This window comes from Microplitis demolitor, chromosome 9, assembly GCF_026212275.2.
Source record: "Microplitis demolitor isolate Queensland-Clemson2020A chromosome 9, iyMicDemo2.1a, whole genome shotgun sequence".
Classification (NCBI taxonomy): domain Eukaryota; kingdom Metazoa; phylum Arthropoda; class Insecta; order Hymenoptera; family Braconidae; genus Microplitis; species Microplitis demolitor.
The window spans coordinates 1007705-1029836 of record NC_068553.1 but is presented as its reverse complement, the minus strand read 5'-3'; the positions used below and the strand labels follow the sequence as shown (position 1 = coordinate 1029836).

Sequence of the window (22132 nt, the reverse complement as noted above, 5' to 3'; positions counted from 1 at the left end):
TCATATACTGAGAAGTACATAAATTCAATCATCTACAATCCAGATAATATTTAAACTTGGAATCATCAATGATAATGTGACGTCATTAGTCGTTTTGCGTCTTAAATTCTCTTTCTTTAGTGTCAAAAATTCAATTTTAAAATCATACGTGCGCTGCCATCTGTCATCGTATAAACTAATCAGCTAAACTGTTCTTATCATCATAAATACAGCTATAAATTTAAATGTGGATTCAAATTTAACTTTTACTTTTTAATATGATTGAGATCGACGATATTGAGGCTCACTAATATTACATTGAGGCAAATTGGACCGCTTGGGGTACAACGGACCATCCCCAGCAAAATGGGACACCTAACATATTTATAATGTTAATTTTTGTGGACTAAAAATTACCATTGTATAATTCTATGCAGGGAGATCATCGTGTCTCAGAAAAAAATATATTTTTTATAATAAATTTTGATAAATTATAGAAGATATGATTATTAGAGAAATTTAGGTGTATTTAAAGTAGTTCAAAAATGAAGGATAAATATTTTTAGATAATAAAAATACATGAAAAATAAAATCGAGAGCAACTACCGGAATGCTTAGCCGGTTGCTACTAATATTTTGTTTACATTACTACCGATTGTTTTTCAGTAGCAGTTACAAAAATAATCGGTAAGAAATACCGAAAAATAATCTATAGCTGCTACCGGAAAAAACCAAGTGCAGCTACCGATAGCTAATCAGTGGCAGTTACCGATTATTGTTTTTGTGATCGCTACCGATTATATTTCAGTAGCACCGATCCAAAATAATTAGTAACAAACACCGAAAAATTATCGTGTAGCTGCTACTGGAAAAACCCGGGAGCAGCTACCGATTGCTAATCAGTGGCAGCTACCGATTATTTTTTTTCGTATCAGGTGTTGGGTGAAGGTTAAATACACTAACAAATAAAGTAAAAAAATAGATTTATCAGTTTGTAACAACAGCTATATTTATTTTTATAGAAGTTATCAAAATACAAGAAACATTGATAAATAAGAATGTAAGATGCATCGACATTCACTTATATTTATTTCATGTAATACTGCAGATTGTTTTTATGGGTTTAATATTCAATGGGGAATAGTTTGTCCCATTCATTCATTCTATCGGAATACAAATTCTTTTTCATTACGAGGTCATTACTAATTTCGAGATACGCCTGATTTTCCCTTGTGAAAGGAGTCCAGACAACGCCAGTAAAGTCTGGATTGCCAGCAGGAATAGGTTCTCCTGTGCGTGCAAAGTTGGCCCACATCGAAGTCATTCGTCTCACGGTAGGGAATTCAGGATCAGTGGTTTCGAAATAAGGAAAACGGTCTTTTTTGAAAAAGTAAAGTAAATCGTCTTCATGAACAACTCCTAAAAAAAAAAAAACAATTTATTATGTTCAAGTATTATTCAACTAAAGGATGAGTAATTATATTTTTTTACCGTATGGTTTTCCGTCAGGCCACGTGGCGAGGCTATAACGACCTTGATAAGCGAAATTGTAATAATAAACGGGTTTAGTCGAGTGTTTGCCAAGCAGGTTTATTAATCGGTGTACGCCGTAGATAGTCACACTGTCTGCGTACAGCTAATAACAATAAAAATTCGAACATTGAACTTGTTATGATGATAAAAATAGAAATTACGCATTAACGTTGATTGACCTGCGGTTATTATGTTTGGGTTTTTCCATTGTTATTGGCTTTATTTCAACGATTCTGAATTGTTATTTACTATAAAATGTATTTTGTTATTTATTTACCTCACCAAGTCCTCTATAGTTATCCAGACCAACGGGTTTTCCCTTGAGATAGAATTGCCTCAAATCTTCGCTGATTTGTAAAGACCTTTCTGTTCCTCGCTCATAGAGAAAGCTAATAGGAGCAATTCTAGTCCAGTTGGCGTTATAATCGTCAAATACTGATGTATTATTCTTTTTGGCTTCTTCGACAGGTCCTAGAATGACAAAACTTGTAAAATTGCTGCCAACAATGTCAGACAAAAATAATGGTAACTTACCGATGACAACGCCGGAGAATTCGTCCTTGACGATTCCTGCGATGTAGGGAACTTGGTGGAACTTTCCTTGTTTTATCAACTCGACTGGTTGGTCAGTAAGGAAGCGCTCAACACCAGGAACCTCTGGTTCAATTACTGGAGTCCAGACTAGGATAGGATCTCCATACCATTCAAAGAATTTAGGTAGAGTTCCAACGATGTCTTCAAAGGATTTTGTTCTCAAACAAATTAACATACTGCCAGTAGCATCTGTTGGACAATTTAGTAGGGAAGCAAGCTTCTTAGCGAGATTTTTTTGATGAGGTGGGAAGGGATTTTGATAGGTTGCTCCTCCAGACTGAGAAATCGCGCGATGAAATAGGCCTTTGGACATTGGAGACACCAGATGAAGTGAAGCACTCCATCCACCTGCGCTTTGGCCGCTTATAGTAACACTGTTTGGATCACCGTTGAAGCTACGGATATTTTTCTGTACGAATCGAAGTACTTCTACTTGATCCTTGAAACCGAGGTTCCCTGGAGCCAAACTATCCCCAGTGCTGAGGAATCCTAGAGCCCCTAGTCTGTAGTTACAGGTAACTAAGACAATATCTTGGTCTAAATAATACTCAGGTCCATAAACATAACTTTGGCCGGACAGGGACCAAAATCCACCAGGATGGAAGAAGACTATTACGGGACGAGGTGCTGAACCAGGTTCTGGAAGCTAAAAAAACCCATTCATTCAAGACGTGCTGCGATATTTGAAGCCTAGAAGTGTACCTTCGTAGTATAAATATTAAGACGGAGACAGTCTTCCGATTGAAACTTAGATTGTAGCCAGCCACACGATGGACCTTCCTTTGTCGCATCTAATGTACCGTTCCAAGGCTTCACCGGCTGTGCTTGCTATTCAATAAATCAAAACATCTTATCATGTCTGTCCGCAGCTTCAACAAACAGCAACAACCATAGTAATAAACAATTACTTACTTCAAATCGCTGCTGTCCCACTGGTGGCTCTGCGTATCTGATACCGCGAAACGTGTAAATATCTTTGCCTAATCGCGATGTCATAACCGACCCTTTTATTTTTCCCATTGGAGTCGTCACTTCCGGATTATCTGGACCACTTTCAGTTACATAATAATGACTCCACTTTTTAGCATCTGCGGCGTAAAAAGTCAAGCACCATAATAATAAAACAATCACCTTATCAATGTCCACCATCATTGACCTCATTCAATTGTCGCTTCTTTGATAAATAGTTTATCAGCTAATACTAATAATCAATTATGATTAAACTGCGTAAATACGGAGTATGTAGAGGCTTCTGTGATCTAACCACAACTGGTTGGTAAACATCTAATAGTCCGTCTTTATAGTCCGGGGGAGTGTCAAGTAAAAAAAAAATAATGACGTTGTTAAAGACGTATCATGAATATTTCATATAAATTGAACGCATTAAAGACAACTACTGGCACTTACTTAAATACACACATATGCTTGATATGAACTTATCAGAACGTTCAACTATGTAGCAGTAAACCTCTATTATTAGATAACCTCGAGTGATTTTTTTTTTGACTTTTATAACTTAATTCCCGTATTTGGAATAGACCATTAAAAGATTATGACTTTGTTATTTTATTTGTTTATCCAATTGTATATAAATAAAGTTCTTAATGTTTATAAAATTAATTTTTTTTTCTTTGAATTCAAATGCTTTCCTTATGAGAATACTTTCCTTATTGCTGACCATGTTTGATGTCAAAGTGACAATTTATGTATCGACGTTTTTCCTCATGTTCTGAGAACATATTAGACCATACTTGGGATTTGCTGACTCAACTTAACAATAAATAGTACGTTTATCATTAGAAAATAATTTATTTATCATAATTATATTTTTAAGTCTTGTAGGAATTTTAAAATTCGAGTACTTCGTTGCGGGAATTTCCTAAATGGCTATTTTATCGCGGGCAATTTTATAATTATTATTTTATCGATTGGAATTTTATCTATGAACTGAATTAAAATTAATGTCAAAATGATTATTTAAAATATTCGCGGTATTTTTTTTTTATATTATTCACAATATAGGAGCAAGGGGAAAATAGGGTACTCTTTAGAAATTTTATAAAAAAGTTTTTTTTCGAAAAATGATTTGGAAACATTCCAAAATCACTTTTATAATTGAAGATTATTTTAAATACATTTTTATCAGTTTTCAAAAAAATTTTTTTTTTTTTTTATAAAAATAGTGTGATAACCGTATAATTTTTTTTTTATCTATTTACCGTAAAAAACTTCCCGGTGTCAAATTACTTCAGAGTTGATTCAATAATCTTGGATATAGTTACAATTTTTGTAATTTTTAAATTTAATTAACTTTTCAAAATTTTTGAATCTATTGCTTTAAACAATATATAATGCCTTTTTGAAAAGTATCTTCTTCAAAATTAAAACTAACCTAAATCTTTTTTATGGAGCACCTCCCGGGTTAAGAGAAACGATTTGTAATAATTTTTTTTTTAACGTTTTAAACGGTTTCTTTTCATAAGGAACTATATATATATATATATATATATATATATATATATATATATATATATATATATATATATTTGTTAGAAATTTTAATTTTGTGAAATTTTATTGATTCTTTTTATCTTTTTTAGGGGATACCCCATTTCTCCCGCAAAACATGAAAATTTTTTTTTCAACGTCAACTGAAAAGTTTTTTTATTTCCTTTGAATATTATTAAGTAAAAAAAAATTAGACGTATTTGAGTCCCCTTAGTTTATTATTTCCTTAAGTACCCCGTTTTACCCTCACCCACTCCCCCTCTCATACTACTTGTTTTCATATAGGATGAATTACTTTGATAACGAATAGTAAAGAACGAAAGTAAAGTATTCATATCTTTTCGTACTGTTACTTATCGTTTCTGCTTAATCAATTTTTTTTATCTACACGGAGAAAAAAAAACAGTAATATTTCCTATGTTGGCATAGTAACTATTCCTATGTGCACACAGGAATTTTTCCTATGTAAACATAGGGAAATTCCCTATAAAAATATAGAAAAAAGTACTATGTCACATAAGAACTTTTCCTATAATACATAGGAAAAGTTCCTATGTTACATAGCATTTTTTCCTATGGTAACATAGTAAAATTTCCTATGTTACCACAGTAATTTTCCCTTTGTAGCATAGGAAAAAATACTATGTACCATAGGAATTATTCCTATGTTAACATAGGAAAAATTCTTGTGTTACAAAAATCATAAAAGGATGAGATTTGTTTTTCTTATATGGAAAAAAATTTTGGGTGGCCATTTTGCCCCAGTGGTCCATTTGACCTCAGTGGCCTATTTTGCCTCAGTGATCCATTCTGCCCCTCCCTCGCCCCAAACACTTTTCATGTTAAAAAGTTTGGGGGGCCCATTTCGCCCCCAAATATTTCGAGGAATCTAAAATTTTAGGGGGCCCATTCTGCCCCACTTCCCCTACATGTAAGGAAATAAGTAAATTATGTTTTTTTTTATTTTTCTAGACATAGGAATTGTTCCTATGTTAACATAGTAGAATTTCCTATATGCACATAGGAAAATTTACTATGTAGCGTAGGAAAATTTACTATGATAATATGGGAATCATTCCTATGTTAACATAGTAAATTTCCCAATGTTCGCATAGCAAAAATTCCTATGCGAACATAGGAAAATTACCTGTTTTGTTTTCTCCGTGTACCGATTGATTATTTTTAATCACTAGAGCTAGTGATCAAATGTCAAACTATTTTTATTTATTTGGCTTTTTTATAATTCGGCTAGAAAATTAATACTCAATAATACTTTTAGAAATCATACATTAGCTTATTTAAAAGTAAATTACTACACTTGGCCTTTTGGGCAAAATAAATTTTCTTTTATTAACAACACCTTAAATACAGTAAAACAATAAATTTAATAATCAATAAAAAATAGTTTTTCCCATTCATTCATTCTATCAGAATTTAAATTATGTTTTATAACAAGATTATCATTTATTTCAAGATATGCTTGATTTTCTCGCGTAAAAGGCATCCAGGTGACATTCAAAAAGTCATCGTTGCCAACGGGAATGGGTTCTCCAGTGCGGGCGAAATTGGCCCACATTGAAGTCATGCGTCTTACTGTTGGTATTTCAGGTGCGTCTGCTTCAAAATATGGAAAGAAACTCACATAGAAGAGGTAGAGTAAGTCATCGTGATGCACCACTCCTACAATCGAAAGACACAACTTATCGTACCATTTAAAATTCATCACTTCAAGATCTGCATTAATCCAAGCAATTTTTTATTTTCTATTTCAACAATAACCTGGTACATGGTCATCATGATTTAAACGGTTCGATTGATAACGACTATTACTTTTCCTTCGGGCGAATAGTTCAATAGCTTTTTTGATGCTTGGATTAATGGAGATTGATAAATTAAACCTGATATAAATTTTACTACTAACCATATGGTTTCTTATCTGCCCATGTAACATGACTATAACGACCTTGATAAGAGAATTGATAGTAATAAACAGGTTTCGTTGAATACTTGGCCAACAGGTTAACTAACCGGTGGACGCTGAAGCCAATGACACCGTCGGCGTAAAGCTGATAATCAAAATAACATTAAACTTGTTTTTAAAAAAAAGTAAAGTACAATTACTCGTGTACTTTAGTAGTGATAAGCATAAACTTACCTCTGCAACTCCTTTGTAATTATCTGGACCAGCAGGTTGGTCATGGAGATAGAAATGTTTCAACTCTTGACTAATCTCTAAGGATCTGGATGTGTCTCGTTCATACAGGAAACTGATGGGGGCGATTGTAGTCCAGTTGGCGTTCAAATCATCGAAGATTGCTGTGCTGCCATTTCGGGCCTCTTCAATTGGTGCTAGGGTCCAGAAAAGTTAAGAAAGAAAACTGATAACTGAGTAAGTTTGAATGGTTTACCGACAACAGCGCCACCAAACTCGTCCTTGGTGATTCCTGCAATGTAAGGCACGTCATGAAACTTTCCTTGTTTGATCAACTCGATTGGTTGCTCAGTAAGGAAGCGTTCAATGCCTGGAACATCTGGTTCAATAACTGGAAGCCAGACTAAGATAGGATCTCCATGCCATTCAAAGAATTTAGGTAGAGTTCCAACGATGTCTTCAAAGGACTTAGTATTCAGACATGTCAACAAATTGCTGGTGGTATCCGTTGGGCAATTGAGCAAACGTGCTTGCTTCTCAGCGAGGTCTTTTTGGTGGAATGGAAGAGGATTCTGATAGGTAGCTGATCCAGACATGGAGATGGCTCGATGGAAGAGACCTTTGGACATTGGAGATACTAGATGGAGTGAGACGCTCCACCCACCTGCACTGTAGCCTGTGATGGTAACACAGTCTGGATCACCGTTGAAGCTACGGATATTCTTCTGTACGAACCGGAGTACCTCTACCTGATCCTTGAGACCAATATTTCCTGGAGCTAGACTATCCCCAGTGCTGATGAATCCCAATGATGCTAATCTGTAGTTACAGGTAACTAGAACGATGTCTTGATCAAGGTAGTACTGAGGTCCAGAAAAAATACTCTGGCCAGACACGGAGTAAAATCCACCGGGATGGAAGAACACTATCACTGGTCGAGGTGCAGAATCTGCTTCTGGAAGCTAAAAAACTGGTCACTCAGGGCATATTCTAATATTTGAATACCAGCTGCGTACCTTCGTAGTATAAATATTGACACGAAGGCAGTCTTCTGATTGAAACTGTGACTTCGGCCAGCCACAGGACGGTCCCTCTTCTGAGGCGTCAAATGTATCATTCCAAGGTGTCACTGGCTTCGCTTGCTATCAAATAAAACAATATTACTCAACCATTACCTTCAATATCTTCAGTGAGTGTCAACAATCTAAATTATAAATAATCACTTACTTTAAATCGCAGTGGACCAACTGGTGGCTCACCATACCTGATACCACGAAACGAATAAATGGTCTTGCCCAAACGTGTTTTCATAAGCGATCCTCTGATTTTTCCCAGTGGACTCGTTACTTCAGGATTTTCAGGATCATTCTCAATAATATCACTCGCTTTTTTTGCCTCAACAATAAAAAATATCAAGCCGAATAATAATAAAATAACAAAATTGTTTATGCCCAACATTGTTTCCCCCAATTTATTGCTTTTACGTGGGCACAAAAATAAAATTTATTGACCGTTCACTTGATTTGATGTGTAGCACGTGTTGTCACGACCGTGTCGTGACCACAACTGACTGGTAAATACTCGACAATATGTGTTTATACTTGAGTAAGCAAATATTAGCAAAACAAGCCAAGGATAGGAATATCTACGTAGTAAAGAGAGAAGCATATATGACATCATGCAGTTCAACGGAGTTATACATATGCTATAATAGTCACAACCAAATTTAGATTTACCGAGTAGAGTTCTGAGAGTAATAGAGTTAAATTAATTCTATGAGATAATAACCATTAACAAGGGGTAAGATGAACACTAATGAGATATAGGGTCTTATTCCCGAAAAAATTATCATTTTTATACGTACATAGGGAAGAAAAAGAGAGGGGGTTAGGGTGAACTTAGGAGGGGGGGAGGGGGTAAGTCTCTTCAAATTTTTTTTTTTCCATATTTAAGAACTTTTTTTTCTCAATGTACAACATGTGCATCTGACAAAGTACGAATAACCAGAGCGGACGAAGAAGCTGCATGTACAAGTAAAAAAGGTAGGATCCAACACAGACAAGAGCAAAAATATGCATTGAACATCCTGAATGACAGTGTTTTACTGTATGGAGGATTAATATTTCAAGATTATTTAAAACAAATTTTAAATAGTAATCGTCATTACAACGTCCCAGAGAGGAAAGTACCACGGGCCCAGACTTGGCCCAACTTTGTAGAACCTTGGGCCAGGCTTGTAAGCCAGTATTGGCTCAGTTCTGGTAAAAGTCTGGAATGATAATCTCGGGCCAAGTCTGGTTACCAAACCTGGCTCATGCTTGGTTACCAGACTTGGCCCATACATCAAGGAAACGAGTAAATTTAATTTAAAAAAATGTATTATTATTGACCTCGTAAAGTTCATGATCATGAACGTTTAAACTATCTAAGGGAGGTAAATGATTTGCAAAAAACTCGGTAAAAATTCTGCTGGGCTCTGGGGGCAAACTGCCGTCCTTCTGATTGCTGGGTCCAATCGGTAGCTACAGGACATTCTTACTGATGTTGAACTGATACATTTATATGATCTCCTTGTTAAACGTCCAAGGCTAGGTGACCCAGTCTTGGCCCAAGTCTCTTATTTTAGGAGGCCCATTCTGCCCCCACTTCCCCTACATGTAAGGAAATAAGTAAATTATATTTTTTATTATTTTTCTAGACATAGGAATTGTTCCTATGTTAACATAGTAGAATTTCCTACATGCACATAGGAAAATTTACTATGTAGCATAGGGAAATTTACTATGCTGACATGTGAATAATTCCTATGGTAACATAGTAAAATTTCCTATGTAGCATAGGAAAATTTACTATGCTAACATAGGAATAATTCCTATGGTAACATAGTAAAATTTCCTATAGTACCACAGTAATTTTTCCTTTGTAGCAAAGGAATTTTTCCTATGTGAAACATAGCACTTATTCCTATGTTAACATAGAAATTATTCCTATGTGTCACATTAGAAAAATTCCTATGCGAACATAGAAAATTTTACTATGTTACCATAGGAAAAAATACTATCTACCATAGAAATTATTCCTATGTTAACATAGGTAAAATTCTTGTGTTACAAAAATCATAAAAGGATGAGATTTGTTTTTCTTATATGTAAAAAAATTTTGGGTGGCCATTTTGCCCCAGTGGTCCATTTGGCCTCAGTGGCCTATTTTGCCTTAGTGACCCATTTTGCCCCTCCTCCGCCCCAAACACTTTTCATGTTTAAAAGTTTGGGAGGCCCATTTTGCCCCCAAATATTTCGAGGAATCTAAAATTTTAGGGGGCCCATTCTGCCCCCACTTCCCCTACATGTAAGGAAATGAGTAAATTATATGTTTTTTTAATTTTTCTAGACATAGGAATTGTTCCTATGTTAACATAGTAGAATTTCCTATATGCACATAGGGAAATTTACTATGTAGCATAGGAAAATTTACTATGCTAACATGGGAATAATTCCTATGGTAACATAGTAAAATTTCCTATGTTACCACAGTAATTTTCCCTTTGTAGCAAAGGAATTTTTCCTATGTGAAACATAGCACTTATTCCTATGTTAACATAGAAATTATTCCTGTGTGTCACATTAGAAAAATTCCTATGCGAACATAGGAAATTTTACTATGTTACCATAGGAAAAAATACTATGTACCATAGGAATTATTCCTATGTTAACATAGGAAAAATTCTTGTGTTACAAAAATCATAAAAGGATGAGATTTGTTTTTCTTATATGTAAAAAAATTTTGGGTGGCCATTTTGCCCCAGTGGTCCATTTGACCTCAGTGGCCTATTTTGCCTCAGTGATCCATTTTGCCCCTCCCCCGCCCCAAACACTTTTCATGTTAAAAAGTTTGGGGGGCCCATTTTGCCCCCAAATATTTCGAGGAATCTAAAATTTTAGGGGGCCTATTCTGCCCCACTTCCCCTACATGTAAGGAAATAAGTAAATTATATATTTTTTTATTTTTCTAGACATAGGAATTGTTCCTATGTTAACATAGTAGAATTTTCTATATGCACATAGGGAAATTTACTATGTAGCATAGGAAAATTTACTATGCTAACATGGGAATAATTCCTATGTAACATAGGAAAATTTACTATGTTAACATAGGAATAATTCCTATGTAACATAGGAAAATTTACTATGTTAACATAGGAAAATTTACTATGTTAACATAGGAATAATTCCTATGTTGTATAGGAATTATTCCTATGTTGCATAGTAAATTTCCCTATGTTCGCATAGTAAATTTCCCTATGCTGCATGGTATATTTTCCTATGTTCACATAGGGAAATTCACTATGTTAACATAGGAATAATTCCTATACAACATAGGAATTATTCCTATGTTAACATAGTAAATTTCCCTATGTTCGCATAGTAAAAATTCCTATGCGAACATAGGAAATATTACTATGTAACATAGGAAAATTATCTCTTTTGTTTTCTCCGTATAGGAACAATTATCCCGGATTAATTCTCGAAATCAATTGTCTTTGGTCCAACGGTTGTGTCACCGATCCTGCCAACATGGGGTCTTTTTTAAAGTGAATATTCACTGATGACGCAATTTTTTTGCTGATCTACTTTAAAACAATTTATTATTATGTTTTATAAATATTAAGATTTGTAGCATAATATAAAGTGACTTATTTTTAATAACTTTATTTCTAAAGTAGTAAAAAAATTTATTACACAAAGAATAAAAATCACATAAAAATCCAATTATTAATTTAAAAAATAATATTCTCAACGATCACGCGCTCATTACGTGACGATATTGAAAACTTTCCGTCAAAAATCAATTAAAAATGTTTATCACGTCTTTTATTGTTGATGTTCATTATATTACTAGTCGTGGTCATCAAATGTATTTGTCACATACTTTATCGCGTTGGCTTCGAAAACAACACAGTTAAAAAATCAATGGAATCCGAATACTTCAAGTACTTAATAGTTTTGTTTTCAAAACTATGTTTGGTTTCAGTTCAATTGCACAGTCAGTATTCCATTAATTATTTATTATTTATAATTTTAAAAATAAATTTTCTCGCAGTGTTTTTCTAAACAACTTATTTTGTCGGTTGATTTTAGATGGCAAATATTGTCGACTACCCGAAAGTAATGGTATGGGAATTTGTAAAAATATAATTGATTGTCCGTATGAATTATCAAGATCAAATACCAGTGACATGGTTACTCAATCGTTAGATTGTGGCTCAAATGACTCAATTACAATTGTATGCTGTCCTACAATACCTCATCCAGATGGTTTTGGACCTGCTGCTATAGGTAATTTAGTAATGGAACTAATTGAATATTTTTTTTGTTACGGAAGATAACTTGTAAGAAAAAGAAACACAGTGTAAATAGTACACGGAGAAAAAATTAAAGGAACTGTTCCTAGTACGTTTATGAAATATCATCCCATACCGTTATGGTAATGATTACTTGGGATTATGGGATATAGACCCATACTTTCTGGAAAGGTTTCCATAAATATGGTAACAATTCCTATCATTATGGTAGCAGTTCCCATATCGCATGTGAAAGAATCATAGTAATAATTACCATACTCATAGGAATAGTTCACATAAGCAAATAGGAACCAATCCTATAACCACATTGTAACGGTTCCTAAGCGTATATGGTAATGGTTACCATAATATTATGGTAATCATTCCCATAATGTATGGGAATTATTACCATAATATTATGGGAATGGTTACCATAATATCTTGGGAATGGTTACCATAATATTATGGGAATGGTTACCATAATATTATGGGAATGGTTACCATAATATTATGGGAATGGTTACTATAATATTATGGGAATTGTTACCATAATATTATGGTAATGGTTACCATAATATTATGAGAATGGTTACTATAATATTATGGTAATGGTTACCATAATATCATGGGAATGGTTACCATAATATCATGGGAATGGTTACCATTATATTATGGGAATGGTTACCATAATATTATGGGAATGGTTACCATAATATTATGGGAATGGTTACCATAATATTATGGTTATGGTTACCATAATATTATGATAATGGTTACTATAATATTATGGGAATGGTTACCATAATATTATGGGAATGGTTTCTATAATATTATGGGAATGGTTACCATAATATTATGGTAATGGTTACCATAATATTATGAGAATGGTTACTATAATATTATGGTAATGGTTACCATAATATTATGGGAATAGTTACCATAATATTTAGAAATTATAATAATATTTTTTTCTATATGTATTCCATATATGTAACTTATATGTTTTTTATATTAAGCCATATATACATTTACATTTACCTTATAATATATTGTATTGATTTATTTCCTTTTATATTCAAAAAATATAAAATTTTTATATGAAATGAAATATATGGTAGCATACAATTCAAATTATATATGCCAGCATATATTTTCTTTGTTATATTTAAGCATATATTATATTCAGTGTACGTATATATATATGGGTATATTATATATTCGCTTCAAATTAACTAATTTTGAAAATTTTATCTGCAATTTAAAGAGTATATTAAAATTTAGATATAATTTAATTGGAGTGGGTCATACGAATAAGAAACTTTTTTTTTCCATACGCAGTATAAATATATGATTTTATATATGATCAGAATATATTTTTCGTATATGATAGAAATATATATTTTTATGTATGATAAAAATATAGTTTTTGTATATGACAAGAATATATATTTTCATATATGATGAAACTATATTTTCTGTATATGATTGATATATATATTTTATATATACTAAACATATACGGGCTCGTATATGATGAATACTATATTTTTTAATATAAAAAAAATATATCAGAAAATATAGTTAAATTCGCCACATATATTTTCTGATATTTATCATATATTTTTACATATATTTTGACCATATATGTTATTTTAATACGCGTAGCATTCCCATAATCATAGGAACCGCTCCTATAATTTATGGTCGTAATGCCTATACTGATATAGGAAAAATTTTCACAAAATTATGGAAACCATGCCTATAATATTTTTTCCGTGTAGAAGAATTTTTTCCTTTGAAGAATATTTTTGCTGTCGCCACACTTTGTCCTTGCATATATTTTCGAACACATAACACTTTGTAACATGAAAATATTCGTATTAAAATGCTTGATAATTTTTTTTTTTAAATTCGAAAGCTTGTATTGCTCATGAATGGAATGGTACACTTCCAAATCGTACTTCACCAATCAAAATTTGGCATAAAATACAAGAGGAGTCTTTAGGATTCCCATTCTTGGTTGCTGTCGGTCAAACATCTCCCCTTTCAAACATCATTAATTATTTTTGCGGCGGCTTGCTAATCTCAGATAAGTTTGTTCTGTCTACTGCTGACTGTTATTGGTCGACAAACAAAAATTTGACGGTAATAAATTAATTTATATATTTTTTAAACTTTTATTACTGGAAAAATAAATTTATAAAATTGGTTTAATCATCAAAACTGGTTTATTCAAAACAGGTGAAAGTTGGGTCATCTAGTGTTGACTTTAATAACAATAATGAAGAAGGAGCCCAGAAAATACAAATAGAAGAGATAATAATGCATCCAGAGTATAGTAGTCAGAATAAGAACAACAACATCGCGCTTTTGAAATTGAAAAATCCCGTCACTTGGTCCGATAAAGTGAAACCTATTTGCTTGCAAACAAAACCGTTGGTTGATATCCATTGGGCTGTTGATGGCGTAAATATCACTGCTGTTGGTTGGAAATCTCATCAAGGAGCAACTAAGTTACAATTAAAGTATGAAATTATTTTCTGTATTAAGGTTCCCAAAAATATCGATCAGTTTTCCTGACAGCCTTACGAATAGAACGTTTCTGATCAATAGCCTTTATGACGCTTGAAGTTGGAGTTTGGAACCGCCAAGGCGTATGAAAAAAAGCCTGAGTTAAAAGAAAACGTATTCATTCATTTATGGATTCCTAGATAAAATTTTTCCTATGTTGGCATAGTAACTATTACTATCGAGGCATAGGAACTCTTCTGGAAAGATAGAGGAAGTCTTGCAGTTTTTAAAACCCTACTTCCATTCCCTGTACGACCAATATGTCCTGAGTTATTGACTGTCAAAATCACAATAAATTTTTGTGCTACGATCACACGAGTCAGAATTAAAACAGTAGTTTGAGCCTCCAAAGCCTCAGTTCTTTTGATGTTGGACTTGCCGCTGAATGTAATGTGTTATTAAAGTCCTTGATGTCCTAAAAGTAGCCTATGGAGGAGTAAATCACCTTTTTAAAATGGTATTTTAACCCTCTAAGGCCTACTATATATTTTAAAATGCAACTCAAGTCCTCAATACCCTAAACGAAGCGCATGGAGGACTTGATCACCTTTTTAAAAAGATGTTTTAACCCTCCAAGCTCTACATACTTTTAATCTGTAACTTCGAATGAGCTCAATTCTTCAGCATGATATAATTGTTATAATAATATCTGCGTTTTAAATACATAAAGATATTTCCAACTGATCGTGAGCGTCCGAGTAGCAGTGCGGCAGTGGTTGTGCTTCATATTCGTTAGGTCTCGGTTTCGAATCCCGGCAGCAGCAGATTATCTTTCAGCCGTTGTTTTAAATTTCTTTGGCAGTTTCCGTTATCCAATACATCATTCGCATTTATTGTTCACATAAAATAATTAATTAATCATATACCAATAAGTCAAAGGCTCTAATTATTCAATTCGAATTTCGAATGACAGTACTATTCTATTCGAACGCCTACTTGTATAACTTTAGCTATTATTATTAATATTTTAAATTTTATTATTTTTCAACTCACAACAAAACATTTATTACTAAGAAATTATTTTTTGAATTTTTAAATTTCAAATTTTTTTCGATCATGGAGGCCATTTCTAATTAGTGGCCCCCTTTTCCCTTCTGTTTCTTTACCAATTGTACGCGATCCGATGAGAGTCTCTCGATCTATAAATTTAGGCTCTGGAGGCTTGTTTTACCTTTTTAAAAAGATTATTTGAACCTAAACTTGGTAAAAGTGGACAAAGTTATCACGTTTAGGTTCAAATCACCTTTTTAATGCATGGATCTTCATATTCTAAAAACATGATTTGAACCTTCTTACCCTCATGTAGCATTTGGAGGCTCAAATTACCTTTTTAATTTTGACTCGGGCAATGATAACTCTGCGTTAAATCATCGTAGAGACTTTTTTAGCATGGAAAATTGAAGGGCACTAAATTACCTCAGATCCATGGATGATAAAAAATTTAGAATTCCAGTTTTGAAAATAAGATACTTGAAGCTACAATTTGCTTGTTTTATTTTTACTGAACGACCATTTTCCTCCGAGTACATCATGTCGAAAATCGCTTAAAAATTTACAATTTTCTCTACATCCCTTAATTTCTGCGAGTAGTCTTAATACACTACTATATAGATTCCTATGTGATATCTCCTAGGAATCCATATAATGCCACCAAATCCGCAAGAGAAACTGATCTAAAATTTCTTGAAAATAAAATGATACTATTTTTGTTCTGTTCCCAGGTTGGTTCCAAAAGAAAAATGTTTCGATAATTCCCTGGTCAACTACTTGAGTATAAATAACAATACAGTGGTTTGTGTTGAACCTTTAAAAAAGGCTAGTCGACAAGAATTGATAAATAATTGCTCGAATATCCGAGGACATTTTATTCTACGGTCGCAGAACAACGAAGTTTATTTGGTGGGAATCAATATTTTTTCTGTTGATTTTTGTGACCGTCCAGTTGCTTACATTAAGATCGATAAGTATATCGATTGGATTGAGAGCAACGTTTGGCCAGAATTGTTTTCCGTGTTGCAAGGGGCTCAAAGTAGGCACTTTTAGCTGAAATAATGATGGAGATATAGAGAAAAGTTTAATAACGAAATCAAACTTGATTTTCCTCTGTGTTAAAATTTGAAAAAAATGATGATAAATTAAATTATTTTTGAAGAATTGAAATTTTGTACTTTTATTATTGCGCCTTACACGTTACTACTCGTCACAGTTGGAGTCAAAAATCGGGCTAAAATTGGGCTATTGTAAAATGGAAAAAATTTTGGTGTAAAAAGGACATCCTGTAGGAGCAATAACACAAAATCCTGTTGCTGCAACAGGATAAATCCTGTGGGAGCAATAGGACAAAATCCTGTTTCAGCAACAAGATTTTTCCTGTGGAATAAATAGGATAAGGAACAAAATTCATGTACTAAAATGTGTCGGAAATTATACCAACGCTTCCTCTTCATAGTCTTTTTCGATCAACATATCGCGTGCCAAAAAGTAAAAGGGCGTATACCAATGTATGCGCCCTTTTACCTTTGCAAAGGTAAAAGGGCGCATAAATTTTTTTTTCATCGCCAACTGATTAGTAAACATTTTCTACGCTTGAAAATCACATATTGTTTTTCCAAAGGTAAAAGGGCGTATGTCTTTAATTATGCGCCCTTTTAGCTTTAGGAATTTGAAAATTTTGTGACCAAAAGGTAAAAGGGCGTATAAATTTTTTTTCTAAAAAATTTATTAAAAAGCTTAGCCGAAGTCTCAAAAAAAAAAAAAAAAAAAAATGCTGCAAATTGTATGAATGTTATTTTATTTCACAGTTAATTATTAGAGTTTATAATAGTATTTTAAAATTCTTATACTAAATTTAAAAAAAAAAAAAAAAGCAGAAATAACCGGTTCATTTAGGTACGATTCCTATACCCTCTTCCTCCGTGTCTGTCGCACGTACTTTGGATTTTTTTTTTTTTTATATATTCTGATTCATGACGGATCCATAATCCAAAACACTGATTAAAGAAAAAGTCAATAAATTTTTATTTTTTATAGTCGTTATAAAAATTTTTAATTCAATTGAAAATTTGATATTTTCATTTTATTTTTTTTTTCAGTTATTTTATTTTTAATAAATTAAAAAAAAAGTGTAGGAGGAGTGTTTTTTCATCTAATTTGTCTTGTGAAATTATTTGTCAGTATTTTGTATTAAAACTAGAATTTTTTTTTATGCGCCCTTTTACCTTTAGGCACTACTTTTCAAAAGGTAAAAGGGCGTATGTCTTGAGATACGCCCTTTCAATTCAAGGATGCCCAAATTTTTTTTTTGCAGATCTTTGCGTTTCGAAAAATTTCAAAGCTAATGGCAAAATAAAATTTTTTTATACGTCCTTTCAGCATAATTCCCTACTAATCTGTAGCAATACGCCCTTTTACCTTTTGGCACGCGATATAATGTCATCTAACTTGTTTTGTAGTTTTGTTTTAGTAATTTTTTTCATGTCAATAAATAATTAATTGGATACAAGAATCGATAGAAGTACAATCAATGGAAGTACATGGTAATACTTTCAGTTTGATGAGTTGCTTTGTATTTTTGCGTGTGTGCGTGACCGAGATATTGCATCAACTTCGAATATAATCCATATTTCAGTAGGAATTTCATTTTTTAAAATTTTTTTAACTTTGCCGGAAATTGTATATCAAGAGACGCGTTCGAGTCATGCGCCAAGCATGCATCTAACAATGTGAGAGCGCGAGAATTTTGACCATGTATCTATACCCGAACCAACTATCAATTTGTTGACATAAAAATTTATTTATTAAATTAAAGAAAATCTGTTGAATTTCGATCTTAAATGACCTTAGATACATCAAATAAATAAATGACTCGCTTTCGATTGCAATTTAAGGAGTTATACCTCATAGCAACGTCTCATGCGCCAAAGATAAGTATTTTTCATATTTCATAATTTTATTATCGACATTTGTGTTATATACAGTACTACCTTAGTAAGTTACGACGATTTAGGACCGTCGTAATAGTTTAAGGGGCAATAAAAGTATTAGTCTCGATTGATCTGGAGCTAGGAAGGGTATGTAGGTGTGAGGGATCATTAGTGTCTATAAATCCAGGCAAAAAAATTTATCAGTTACATTTAATTTTTCATTTCTCGAAATCAATATAAATAATTATTATTTAATTTTACTTGCAATAATGAGTCAAATAAATTTTTTCTTAAATAAATAAATTTTTAACGATTGTTTTATTAGAAAAAAAATAATGATTAAGTAAATAATATTAGAAATTTTAAATATTCATTTGTTTTATGATTAATATTAAATCTAATATTAATTTAAAACTTAAGTAACGGCTGGATGGGTTATCTTAAAGTCTAATAAACTAAATTAACTCAAAATTTATCGATTGTATATTTTTTACAATTTTTGCATGTCCACATTACCCCTCAAAATCTCATGAAATGATCAGCTACTTTATAAAATACAATAAACATACTCTCACACACACACACTATGAAACTGAAATGTAATATGAGGGTCTCAGGCAGTTCGAAAATTTTTTTTGGTGGTTTAGGGTTAAGCACGGGTTGTAAAAATGAGAAAATTTGTAATAGTGTAAGGTCGTAACTTACTAAGGTAGTACTGTATATTGTAGAAAAAGACAGAAATAGTCGTAAATGTATATTAAAAAGACAAAGAAAGCGCGGGAAACAAATGAATTTTAAAAATAAAAAACATCTTTTTTAATTAAAATAACCATACAAAAATAAAAATAAGTCTTTTAATTTTTATTTATATATGGTTATTTTGATAAATATATTCATAATCGTTACTAAATTTTGAACGAGTAATTTTCTCAAAATATCAATACAGCTCTATAAAAATTTTACGAAATGCTACATTTTCTTGCTGTCAAGTGAACTTATTTTAAATTTCTCATTTAATCGAATAGAATTTATTGTAAACTAGTTTTTGATTATTATTTGCCTCAATTTTGAATTCAAATAAAATCAATATGCTCATATTGCATTCAATGAATTAATTGATTAATAGAATCAGAGAATATATTCAGATGTCATCAATGTGACTTTTAATTCCTTCATTATTGCTCTTTAAAATAATCATTTCAAGAAGTAGGCATAATTGGATTATAATTATATACAAGATTTCATCAAATTTTGCAGAAAAAGTAATTTGGAATTGGAAATACTGTTCGGCTGAAGCATTTCGCAACAGAGATATTAGACCTGCCACGAATACTCCTTGTAATTTGTGCAATATGTATGAATTTCAATAGACTTTATGTATAACCGCAAATTGAGTTTTGATCGTTCTTGGAGATATGAACCATACAATAAAATAAAATTTTAATTTTCGACTACGAAAATGGTTAGTTAGATAAAGTCATTCCATCGGCAGTGTAATTTGTGAATAAATCCAATTTCATAAATTAAATTCTTAAAAAAAAAAAAAAGTGATTTATTCGATGAAAATGCAAATTATTGCGATATCATTATAAAGTGAATTTAACTTTTAATATTTTTCACACATCAATTTTTATTAATAAAAAAAAATAATTTCTTGATTTATTGTTCACACGCAACATGGGTTTTCTATGCGAATCGATATACCTTTCAAAATAATTACAAAGTCTAGGTCACATGCATAGGTAAGAAGAAATAGCGACGCACTGAACTAACAGTATTAACACACAGCAATATTGATCTTACTACCCGTGTAAAAAAATGACCCGGAAAATAATGTTTTTATAAAATATGTGAGTTTTACCGAAATTTTCGGGCGACCATTGAAAAAACTGCAATGAAGTAAATGCATTAAGGCAAAAATCAATGTCAGTGACCAAAATGACGATTTGAATGGGTTTTGACTTAGGTCAGAGCAATAATATATAAAATATCCGAGAAAAATATAAAACGCTGTGTTTTTTAAATTTTTTGATGACATTATGATTCAAACTGAAAAACTTAGATGACATTTGAGACTGTAATCGGCGCGTTTTATTAGATTGTAAAACTGATTGAAATTTGGAGTTGATCAGCTTGGCCCTTTAGAAGATATTACGAAAAACCCGTTTTTCACGATTTCTTTCTTCAACGATATCTCTCGGGCGCATTAACTGATTTAGATGGTTGAGGTGCCCGCATGGAAAAGATATATATTGTTAAAAGTATATGAAAAAATATATGGTGAATATGTGATAAATATATAGCGGCAAAAATATCTATATTGAAAAATATATGTTTTTTACATGTATTGGATTATATATTTATAATAATATATTTACCTATATATAATGTTGTGTATTTTTGTATATATATTATCTCATATAATGCTCAATATATTCTTGCCATAAATGGATAGTATATATATAATTTATAATTATAATATATTAAACTTAATATATACTTCCATATATTTGACCCATATATGTGGCATATGGTCTGTATATAATTGATTATATATGAAAAAATTTACAGTACTACCTTAGTAAGTTACGACCTTACACTATTACGAATTTTCTCATTTTTACAACTCGTGCTTAACCCTAAACCACAAAAAAAAATTTTCGAACTACCTGAGACCCTCATATTACATTTCAGTTTCATAGTGTGTGTGTGAGAGTATGTTTATTGTATTTTATAAAGTAGCTGATCATTTCATGAGATTTTGAGGGGTAATGTGGACATGCAAAAATTGTAAAAAATATACAATCGATAAATTTTGAGTTAATTTAGTTTATTAGACTTTAAGATAACCCATCCAGCCGTTACTTAAGTTTTAACTTAATATCAGATTTAATATTAATCATAAAACAAATGAATATTTAAAATTTCTAATATTATTTACTTAATCATTATTTTTTTTCTAATAAAACAATCGTTAAAAATTTATTTATTTAAGAAAAAATTTATTTGACTCATTATTGCAAGTAAAATTAAATAATAATTATTTATATTGATTTCGAGAAATGAAAAATTAAATGTTACTGATAAATTTTTTGCCTGGATTTACAGACACTAACGATCCCTCACACCTACATACCCTTCCTAGCTCCTGGTCAATCGAGACTAATACTTTTATTGCCCCTTAAACTATTACGACGGTCCCAAATCGTCGTAACTTACTAAGGTAGTACTGTATATGCTTAAATATATGGTTCGGAGTATATTGGAATTACATTTTTTCAATATATTAAAACTTATATTTTTTGCAATATATTGAAAATTTTATTATTTCAATATACTTTTTCAATTTCTACATAATTCCACAAAAAAAAAGTCAAGTTTATTTTTTTTTTGAATATTGAATTTGTCAGAATAGCTTCCCAGGACCTCAAAACGTCGGCATCTGATGAAAACTCGACTTTCGAAAATCGGGGTTAAAACTATAACTTTCCGAATTTTTTAACCATCATCGATTTTTTTAGTGAGAAGTTA

General features: G+C 31.8%; 3 protein-coding genes across 3 annotated transcripts; 1 reads left to right on the top strand and 2 right to left on the bottom strand.

The window, feature by feature from the left end:
* Window positions 1-962: 962 nt before the first annotated feature.
* LOC103574735 (esterase E4) lies at window positions 963-3391 on the bottom strand. The gene is made up of 6 exons (XM_008554241.3): window positions 3019-3391; window positions 2809-2934; window positions 2047-2752; window positions 1790-1983; window positions 1471-1615; window positions 963-1398 (listed from the first exon to the last, which is right to left on the bottom strand). Exons 1-6 carry the CDS (start codon window positions 3265-3267, stop codon window positions 1103-1105), a joined length of 1716 nt encoding a protein of 571 aa, XP_008552463.1. The 5' UTR covers window positions 3268-3391; the 3' UTR covers window positions 963-1102.
* Window positions 3392-5932: 2541 nt separating this feature from the next.
* Window positions 5933-8351, bottom strand: LOC103574750 (esterase E4). The gene is made up of 6 exons (XM_053742069.1): window positions 7994-8351; window positions 7783-7908; window positions 7023-7728; window positions 6770-6963; window positions 6536-6680; window positions 5933-6294 (listed from the first exon to the last, which is right to left on the bottom strand). Exons 1-6 carry the CDS (start codon window positions 8222-8224, stop codon window positions 5999-6001), a joined length of 1698 nt encoding a protein of 565 aa, XP_053598044.1. The 5' UTR covers window positions 8225-8351; the 3' UTR covers window positions 5933-5998.
* Window positions 8352-11666: 3315 nt separating this feature from the next.
* Window positions 11667-16838, top strand: LOC103574736 (chymotrypsin-like protease CTRL-1). The gene is made up of 5 exons (XM_008554242.3): window positions 11667-11809; window positions 11905-12102; window positions 14026-14252; window positions 14349-14632; window positions 16400-16838. The coding sequence occupies exons 1-5, from the start codon at window positions 11737-11739 to the stop codon at window positions 16719-16721; spliced, it is 1104 nt and encodes a 367-aa protein (XP_008552464.2). The 5' UTR covers window positions 11667-11736; the 3' UTR covers window positions 16722-16838.
* Window positions 16839-22132: the final 5294 nt, after the last annotated feature.

What these genes read in the sequence shown, in the direction of transcription:
- LOC103574735 (XM_008554241.3), bottom strand. Translation starts at nt 3,267, where the DNA reads ATGAGGTCAATGATGGTGGACATTGATAAGGTGATTGTTTTATTATTA. An exon ending in TGGGACAGCAGCGATTTGAA is followed by an intron (nt 2,935 to 3,018) that starts GTAAGTAATTGT and finishes TTTATTGAATAG; the next exon opens with CAAGCACAGCCGGTGAAGCC. An exon ending in TTAATATTTATACTACGAAG is followed by an intron (nt 2,753 to 2,808) that starts GTACACTTCTAG and finishes GGGTTTTTTTAG; the next exon opens with CTTCCAGAACCTGGTTCAGC.
- LOC103574750 (XM_053742069.1), bottom strand. Translation starts at nt 8,224, where the DNA reads ATGTTGGGCATAAACAATTTTGTTATTTTATTATTATTCGGCTTGATA. An exon ending in GTTTGGTGGCGCTGTTGTCG is followed by an intron (nt 6,964 to 7,022) that starts GTAAACCATTCA and finishes TCTGGACCCTAG; the next exon opens with CACCAATTGAAGAGGCCCGA. An exon ending in ATTACAAAGGAGTTGCAGAG is followed by an intron (nt 6,681 to 6,769) that starts GTAAGTTTATGC and finishes TTTGATTATCAG; the next exon opens with CTTTACGCCGACGGTGTCAT.
- LOC103574736 (XM_008554242.3), top strand. Translation starts at nt 11,737, where the DNA reads ATGGAATCCGAATACTTCAAGTACTTAATAGTTTTGTTTTCAAAACTA. An exon ending in TTTTGGACCTGCTGCTATAG is followed by an intron (nt 12,103 to 14,025) that starts GTAATTTAGTAA and finishes TAAATTCGAAAG; the next exon opens with CTTGTATTGCTCATGAATGG. An exon ending in GCAACTAAGTTACAATTAAA is followed by an intron (nt 14,633 to 16,399) that starts GTATGAAATTAT and finishes TTCTGTTCCCAG; the next exon opens with GTTGGTTCCAAAAGAAAAAT.